The sequence below is a fragment of the Pinus tabuliformis genome, chromosome 7, assembly GCF_031772625.1.
Source record: "Pinus tabuliformis cultivar Carrire ecotype Pingquan chromosome 7, CPIR1, whole genome shotgun sequence".
In the NCBI taxonomy this organism is placed as follows: domain Eukaryota; kingdom Viridiplantae; phylum Streptophyta; class Pinopsida; order Pinales; family Pinaceae; genus Pinus; species Pinus tabuliformis.
This window is the reverse complement of record NC_142293.1, coordinates 114773903-114783237: the sequence shown is the minus strand read 5'-3', so window position 1 is coordinate 114783237 and position 9335 is coordinate 114773903. Positions and strand designations below refer to the sequence as shown.

At 41.2% G+C, this 9335-nt stretch overlaps 1 protein-coding gene across 1 annotated transcript in view; it reads right to left on the bottom strand.

Moving 5' to 3' along the window:
- Positions 1-237: 237 nt before the first annotated feature.
- LOC149245969 (F-box/kelch-repeat protein At1g16250-like) overlaps positions 238-9335 on the bottom strand; it is a 62893-nt gene continuing 53795 nt past the window's right edge. The window contains exons 2-3 of the mRNA XM_089457804.1: positions 1318-1896; positions 238-965 (exon numbers count right to left, since the gene is read on the bottom strand). Of these exons, the coding sequence (XP_089313930.1) occupies positions 404-965; positions 1318-1896 (1141 nt within the window). The 3' untranslated portion in view covers positions 238-403. The remainder of the gene's footprint in view (positions 966-1317; positions 1897-9335) is intronic.

Here is a 9335-nt window from a genome sequence, read left to right as displayed (position 1 = left end):
CAAAATAAATAAATAAACATCATTTGTCAAAACTTTTAAGAAACGGGGAAACAACTCTGGTAACATTGGAGACCTCAAGCATTCGGCATATTCCAAGTTTGCATAGCTTACAATTCAGAGACCCAAACAAGTGAGATTTACTTTTGCACACATCTTATATGGTATTCAGCAAAATTGGCTCTTCATACAATTATAGATTAAAAACGACACTGTATTCAATGAATAGTGAAAATGATATGCAGGAAGAATTAATCAGAGTCAAACCTGAACTTTGACCCCAACCTTTTCATTTAGAAAATGTTTCCATAATTGACCAATCATGAAAAAGATATACAGAAAGAAGTGATCTGAGTGGAAGTTGAGGTAACTTCTTTGACCCAGATATCTAAGCTTGGAAAATAACTCACTCCTCCAAAACTGCACAGCCAACAACAGCCCCATGGGACCCCCTTATGGGTCTCACATCCCGCCACTCTGGTTGTGTGCCACTTATTTTACAGGCTCTTACAACATTTAGTTTGACAACTTCAACATTTCGCCAGTGGCCATCAGATGGTTCCCACTTGAGAACCTTCCCCCCCAAAACATAGAGATCATTTTGAAATCCAATGAGGCCAAAGCCAAAGCCCTTGAGTGCACGAGAAAGATCAGAAAATTGCACAGATGGAACTGGCCCTATAGTAATCCAGTAGCCAGTTGCTGCATCCCGAAATTTTACATTGTTTCCATCCCAATCATCAATAACATAGATACAATCCTTAACTGTTGTAAGAGGGCACGGCATTAGGCGAAAAAACAGCCAGAAGTTTTGATGGAAATACCAACTTTCCTCAATCGGATCAAAAACTACTGCAGTCTTCTGCTCTGCCCGATTATCTACTCCAGCAACAACATAAAATAAACCACCACAGGAGAAGCCAGCACAATCCTCACGTGCACTTGGCAAAGGTGGAATGTCCTGCCAGCTGCACAACAGAACTTGTATAATTTTTCAGTATAAAACCCACAGTTTCAGAGAAATATAAAGTGTAATTCTTCAAGTATGTCCGGTAAGCCAAAGTCTACACAAAGCATTGCCATATTGAAACAAAGCTTGAAAGAAAAGTAATAAAATGGTAATACATACAGGCAGCCATATTGATGAAATAGTGGTAAATACAGACAAGCAATCCTGTCATAAACCTTTGGGGAGTTGGATACCAAGAAAAGGAGAAATTTTCATCGGCAAAATTGGATGCTTTTCATTAAGAGTCAAGGAAAGGGAACACCATTCAAATTTCAGACAACCAAATCTTTGAAAGCTACCTAAAGGATTACCTATCTTCAACAGGGTCATAAACTTCTGCATGAGCAAGGGTGCTTGCATTTGACAAGCTGCAACCACCTGCCACATATACTTTTTCATGAATAACAGCACATGCAAAGTTGCATCGTGCAACTTTCATACTTGCCACTCTGCTCCATTGCTTTGAAAAGGGATCAAACTGTATAACCTCATTAGTTGCAGTAAACCTTCTCAGCTGACCAAGAGTGTCAGATGGAGTGTAGTACCCACCGATCACTAGAAATTTCTTTGCTACAGTAACACATGAAAATCCACTGTGCCTGTAATTGGAGAAAACCCAGGAAATTGGTGGCAAAGGATGCCACCTATCAGCTTCAGGATCATATGCATTCCATGGACCCTTGATTTGTTCTTCCGTTAACACAAAGAGCCAATTACCACACCAGCCTTCTTGAGCTTTGGCACGAGCATACTCAGAGCTTCTAATTAAAGAATGCCATCTGTTACACACAACTTCTAGCAGCCCATGATATCCATGAGATATCTTTGCCAGACATCTCAATGCTAAATCATCAGGAAGTCCTGGAATAATTGCATGATAGGAGTTCAACCTGCCAACGTAAATCCAACAAATGAGAACAGTGTAGCACTAGCAAAATATTCCCATGCAATTGCAAATTCTTCTGGGGCTGTACGTTTTGTGCAATGCAGCCCTGAAAAATTTAACAGCACCCTGAAAATTACAATTTGATACCTACTACTGTTAAAATTCATACAAAAAATTATGGCAGGTTGGCAAAAGAGATTCTTTTAGATATAGTCGAATACAAAATCAGATATTCTTCAGATGAGCTTAAAAGACAGCCTTTAAATGTTCCTCAGTTTCAATCAATCAACATAAACAGAGGGAAGAGAGAACTTAGGTATGTATGAAGCATATAAGGTTTGATAACTCGATGCATCGTATAAAAAATGAGACAAGTTCAAAACACGTTGTTTGATACTTTTCCTTCGATCATAAGATCCTTAAATATGAGAGAACTAGATTTATCAAAGAACTTGGGAAAGGTTTTCACAGCAAAGCTCAGCCCTTTGGGTATGTTTCTGCCAGGGGACAATATGCTAATTCCTACAACAAATCACTAAATAAATGAAACATCTCTATCCAGAGAACCTATCGAGCATTTTTCCCCATGCAGTAAATCATGTCAAGATTGTACCATTTGGACCAAACTTTTAGGATTTCAGGGGAAGATGTGTGGAAAGGAAATATAGATCTAAAGGTATCCTGCAAGTAAATAATAACAGGCTCTTGACAAGAGGGAAAAGAAAACCAAAATCTGCAGCCATGTAAACAGCTTTGAGACAACACATAATTTATATAAGACCATAGTTACAAGCTAATGAGACAATATGAATGTGGACTGCAATAAAATAAAAAATACCACAAAATAAAGAGAGATTAAAAGTACATTGAAAAATACGTCAACATACATATTAAAGATTAAGTATACTCATCTATTGGTTGAATAAGGAATCAATGGTCTTGAAGAATGAAAGGATGGCTTCTGGATTTTTCCTCATACTCAACATAATAGTGAGGTCAGGGATGTCCATACTCAATCCTGCAGGTGCAATTCAGGTCCATATTCAATCCTGAAAGCGATTTTGTTGACTGCGGATGAGGGATATCAGAGATTGAAAGTCAAGATTGGCACCACCCATGGTTCTGTGGCATTACCTTCAGTTTTTGAATGGATCAAGAGGAGTTTTTTTATCTGAAATTTTTCCATTCAGAAAAAAATAAAGGGCTTGTTAAAAACAATAAATTTCAGATGCAAGGCAAAGCCTTGGGAAGCAGAGCTGTCTATGCTAGGAATGTCTACAAATGGTCCAGGGATCACTCCTCCGAAGAGGCTGTGTGCGCCGATCTGGTACAGGACGTTAACATCAAAGAAGCTGATAGCTGCATGGGTTTCCAGGGTGAGATAACATATCACAATGTCCATAGTCCAGGGATTCAGATTAGTTTTCAACATAACCAGTCGACTCTTTTTCAAATTACCCCCATTGCACAGGAAACAGGTCAGATAAGAATGGTTATGTAGAGGATTATGGCAAAAAAGGGGCTCTGCAAAGGCTATGCAACACGACTAGAAGCTTCCCATGTTTCATTGCCAGACGCATGTAACACTGCAGTTTATGTGCAGATCAGGAGTCCTCACAGAATAATGGGGGACAATACTCTAAAGAAGGCATTCAACTTCCTGCCTTGGAAGGCAAGAAATACCTTGCTGCTAAAGGAAGATGACCTTTGGGAGATCACAGATAAGGGGATCCAATCGCCAACAAATCATGGATGTCATTAAGGATCATTTGATCCCTCACCTGGTTGAAGGCTCTAGTGTTTCCAGAGTTACAACATGAATAGAAAAATGATCTTGAGAAACAAGCTCAGATCCATGTAGATGTCAATTTCTAATAACATTACCAATTATTTCAAGAGGATCACCCAGACATGGGATCAGCTTGCAGCCAGTGGGGAGAAAGTGGAGGATGCAGATCTCATGAGTGTGGCAATAAATGGTTTTCCCAAGTCATAGGAACCATTTGTCAAAGGAATCTATGCTCAAGAAAAGCTTTCCAATTGGAAGAGGCTTTAAGATGACTACATCCAAGAAGAGACTTGGGTGGAGTCTAAAGCCATCGAGCAAGGAGATGGAAAGGAAAACCTAGCCTTGGCTAGCATGGCCAAGAAGGGCAAAGGGAAGGGTTCCAAGGGTAATAGTAAGGGGCAAATCTCTCAACTAGGGAAGAAGGACTTGAGCAAGCTCAAGTGCTTCATTTTCCACGAGAGTGAAAGGGAAGGGGAAGTCGCAGCAGACAACAACATCAATAGAGATTCAGCTTGATAAGTTTGCAATGAATTTCAAGGATGACTTTTTCATTGCTCTCTTGTCTCTCTACTAGCACCATCAATAGGAGTGCATGGTACTTGGACAGTGAAGCATCACATCATATGACTAAGGCATGGGAGCAATTTAGCAGCTTGACAAAGAGTGATTCATGTTTATCTGTGGAGCTTGGTAATGATTCATATTTATGTAGTAAAGCGGGATGGACCCATTAGGTTCCAGCCAGAGTTAGGAGGAACGTTGGAAGCAAAGGCCATGCTATTTGTATCAGGACTAAAAAGGAACTTGCTCTCAGGTTCAGTGATCAAGGATGTCTTTTGATGAGAAAACCTGTTCAGGCGTTGGTACTATTACCCACCAAAATGGGTTACCATATAGGAGAAAACTTTTCTCCCATTCTTTACATACAGCCACCACTAGCTGATGATGTGCCATTATATCTCTGCCACATGCATCAATCATATGCTTCTCATCCATCCGGTAAGAGCACATGAACGAAGGTGAGATTTCGATCAAAAAGTACTTTATTCATTTTGCAAGCGGGTGCTTATGCTTGTTTGTATTTGGGCATTTGATATGGATTATGGGGTGAACTGGAAAGAGGGGTTTTGACTGTGATCTTGTTCCCTCACCTTAAATGGGGGGTTAATCTTCGACCCTGGTCCAGTGGGACCCCTAATGGCCCAATGGGTATAGGAGGGGCACTACTTAGGAAGCCCTAATTGAGATAACCTAGTTCCATCTATCCCCATTCCATACTTGCCACTTTCCATCATACATTACAATCCCTTATCTTATATCCATTCTCAAGTTCAACTAACCATTGGTTCTTTGGGATTTGGCACCCATACATCCTCATACCTAGGTAGGGCAAGGAACTTTTCCCTAGGAGGTTGATGCAACTAAAAGAAAAGAAAGAGCATATCATGGACAAAAGATCAAAAGAAAGAATGTTAAAATGCAAAAGATGGCCAGAAAATACACATTAGCACGTGGGAAAAAGCCTAGCATGAGCTACAACTCACTCATTATGGCCAACACCCAATTCCTGAGCACATGTTGCTTCATTACATCATAAAAGGAACCCTTGCATGTCCAACCCCGATGAGAAATGAAATGACTCATCCTTAAGGGATTATACAACTACCATACATCATTTGAAGCAAGCTCTAACCCTTTGAGATACGAGCAATAATACAAAGAAAAATCAACCAAAAGTAAAAGGTGTTAGCTTTCTAATACCCAACTACTAACTTAATAAAAAATTGAGATGAGGAAACTAAAAACTGAACTCCAAACTCTTACTAAATATGTAGAGTATTCTAACAAATACTAGAAGTGGAAAATAAAATCAAAAAGACACAAGCACACAATAAATAATACACTAGAATTTACCCAAGAAACCCCAATTGGGGAAAAACTTGCCAACTTGTGTGTTTTATTATTATTCTACTGAGCAAAAATCTCAAAAAATTGATTACAGACACAGGGAAAAGTTCCCCTTCAATTCGCAGTCCCTCAACTCACTATTTTGCGTCTTTGTAACCAACTCGACCTCTGCATACACAGTTGTACAAACTCGTACAGGCTATTTGACCCCCCTGCGTAGGCTGACTTGGCCTTGGTAAGTGAGCACGATGCTAAAGAAAATGTTGAGGCTATTCGACCTATGTCTCTCTGCACTAACACACTAAACTAGAATCTCTTCTTGCTAAGCTAAAACACATAAGTCTCTAGTGCGTAATGATGATAGCCTAGTCTACGCCCTTTCCTTTTTATAAAATTGACCTGGACCATCAACTCAAGTTGAATTAGCCTGTAAACTCAAGTCGAACTGGCTCATTAACTCAAGCCGAACTGTTGAGATCGATTTAATTTTTGACTATAGGAAAATTGGAATTTTCCCAAGTCAAAATTAAGTGAAAGTATAATTGCACCTTAGTTCACTTGTGGGTTCCACTACTAAATTTAGCGCACTTTTAAATTTAGCAAAACCCTTCCATCTCTAACTTCGATTAACACTCTCTCTTAGAGAGGAAGGTGTTCTATCTACTACACCTAGTTTATCTCTGAAGTAGATGAATTTGATTCTTGCTAATGTCATGGTCATGATATATGTTGTATGCTCCTCTGTAGTTATGTACTGAACTCTGAATTTACCCCTTTGAACACAATCACTGATATGGTGGTACTTGATCTCAATGTGCTTGGAGCGGTCATGAAATGTTGGATTTTCGGAGAGCTTGGTTCAGCTCTGATTATCACAGTTTATGACCTTGGACTCCAACCTCTAACTAAACAACCCGACAAGTAGCTTCCATAACCAAATAACCTCGCAAGTTTGCCAAGTTGGAAACCATGTACTCGTCCTCAGTTGAGCTCAGTGCCACTGATTTGTGCTTCTTGCTTAACCAAGAAACAACTGTTGACCCAAAACTGAAAGCACAACCTAAAGTGCTCTTCTTGTCTGCTAAGCCCCCTGCCCAATCTGCATTTGTGAATCCATAAAGACTCACTCCATCAACTTGCCTGTACAACAACCCATAATTTGTTGTGCCCCTGAGATACCTCAACATGTGCTTGGCAGCAACAAATGCACTTTGGTCGATTCAAGCATAAACTGGCTCAACTAGTTGACTACAAAGCAAATGTTTGGTCATGTGTTCACAAGATACATCAATGGCCCTTTGAGCTGCCCATAGAGAGTGGGATCCACATGCTAACCTTTGGTAGCATCCACCTTCCTCTAGTTTGTGACTAGAGGCGTCGTCATGGCCCTGCAGTCCCGCATGTGGAATTTCTTGAGAATCTTCTACGTTTCCCTATCCTATTCCAAGAATAACTCCCCATCACCTTGCCAAACCTCCAATCCATGGAAATAGTGCATAAGCCCTATATCCTTCATCTCAAACTCTTCTGCAAGATCTTTCTTACAATCACAACAGGGCTCCTCATCCCTTGTCAATATCAAGTCATCAACATATAACACAAGAATGAGAGGTTGGCCCTCAACCACAATATAGTATAGGTTAGGGTCAGCTTCACTCTTGGTGAAGCCCAAACCGAGAAGGTAGTTGTCTATCCAGGAATACCATGCCCTCGATTCCTACTTGAGCCCATAAAGAGCTCTCTTCAACCTGCACACGTGTGTCTCTACTGAAAGTCTAAAACCCCTCAAGTTGCTCAATATATATCTCTTCCTCAACAACTCCATTAAGGAAGGCAGACTTCATGTCCATTTGGTGGATCTTCCACTCTATCTACACTGCAATCGCCAAAATAGTCCTAATGGACAAATATCAAGCCACTGGTGCGAACATCTCATCATAGTCTATCCCTTTGACCTGAGAGAACCCTTTGGCCACGAATCTAGCCTTACACTTCTCCACACTCCCATCAACTACATACTTAATCTTGTATACCCAACGTGAACCCACCACTGATTTTCCAACTGGTCTTAGCACAATCTCCTAGGCATCATTCTGCATGATAGAGGAATACTCCACCACGATATCTTGCTATCCTTGCTAAGAAGTTGCCTCCTTATAACAAGAAGGCTCTGAGTCTATCACCTCAGTCATAAGTGCCATGTACCCCATATATCTTTGTGGTTGTTTACTCCGTCTGAATGTGGAGCAGGGACTCCAACTCTCTCCTGAGCCTCCCTAATCAATTGATTTTCCCACCTGGCTCGTCCTCTCCCTGCACTGGGAGTCATTGGCTGAGTGGGCCCCTCTAACTCTACTCTCTCCTCTTGTTCTTGTACTTTCTCCTCAACTGCGTGTTGGTCGGCCTGCCTAACAACTGGTTGTGATGAAGCTTGAGAAATTGGCTGAGCCTCCTGCTCGAGAGCCTGTTGTTCCTCTTGTGCTACACCCTACTCACACTCCAAGGACTTTCTGAGAGCCCTTTCATCCTCGAACTTGACATCACATCAAATCACCATCTTCTTGAGTGCTAGAATAAACACCTTATGTGCCTTAGATGTCTCGTTGTAGCCCACGAAAATAATCTTCTCTACTATGGGCTCCACCTTCTTCCGGTTATCATAAGACACATGGTAGTAATCAAGGTTGCCAAAGATCTGGAAGCGAGACACGTCAGGATTCTTGCCTGTGAAATCCTCCTCTAGTGTGACTCTGCCTAGCACCCTATGTGGACTCTTGTTCTACAAAAAGATTGCAATGTTGCATGCCTCTACCCAAAGAAACATAGGTAGCCCCTGGTCATGCAACATAGCCCTAACCACTCCAACAATGCTCTGATTGTTGCGCTCAACCATCCCATCATGGATGGAGAGGAAAATGGTCCACATAGATCCAAATGTACCAGCTCCAAGATGCTCTTGGCCCTAATGTCTCGGTTGGAAAAGGATGTCTTGGCATACTTGCCAAGTGTGCAGCCCTTGCACACGTCATGTTGATCTACATTGTATTGTGGTAACCTTGTAGCAATCTCCCTCAAAATCTTCAACGCTCCATTGTGTAAGTGACCCATACACAAGGTCACATCTATGCACAATGATCTCCTTGTTGCTCAAGGTTGCGGCTGTCTCGAACTGTAACCTGTAGATGTTCTTCACCCTAGCTCCAATCTGCTTCATGGCTCCAAAGTTTAGGGCTTGAGGAAAGCCTTTCCTCTGCTGAAGATAACCTCATAACCTTCATTCTCTAAGGTTGAGACCGAAACAAGGTTTTCTTCAACCCTAGGATGTAGACAACATCTCTAAGGTAGAAAGGATTCTCAGACTCCCTCTCAAACATAACAATACCCACGCCCTATTGTAGGTACCTGCCATCAACTCCCATCTCTTTATGAAATTGCATATCCTTCTATGTCAACTAGTTGAAAGAACCCTTGTTCCTAGTCATATGACATGATGCTCCATTGTCCATATACCACACGCTACTGGCCATTGAGCTTGCCATGCAAGCTATGAGTGAAAACTCCTCAAACTAAGAAGTGAACTCTTCCACCTCTGTTGATACTACTACCTTGTCATCCTTCTTGGATCGCCTCTTCCTGTTTGGAAACTTCGTGTACTGCCCAAACTAATGGAAATAGAAGCACTTCACATTGCTAAGATCTTTCTTCTTCTTTCCTGCTGAAATGGACTCGGCCCCTCCTGGATTTTT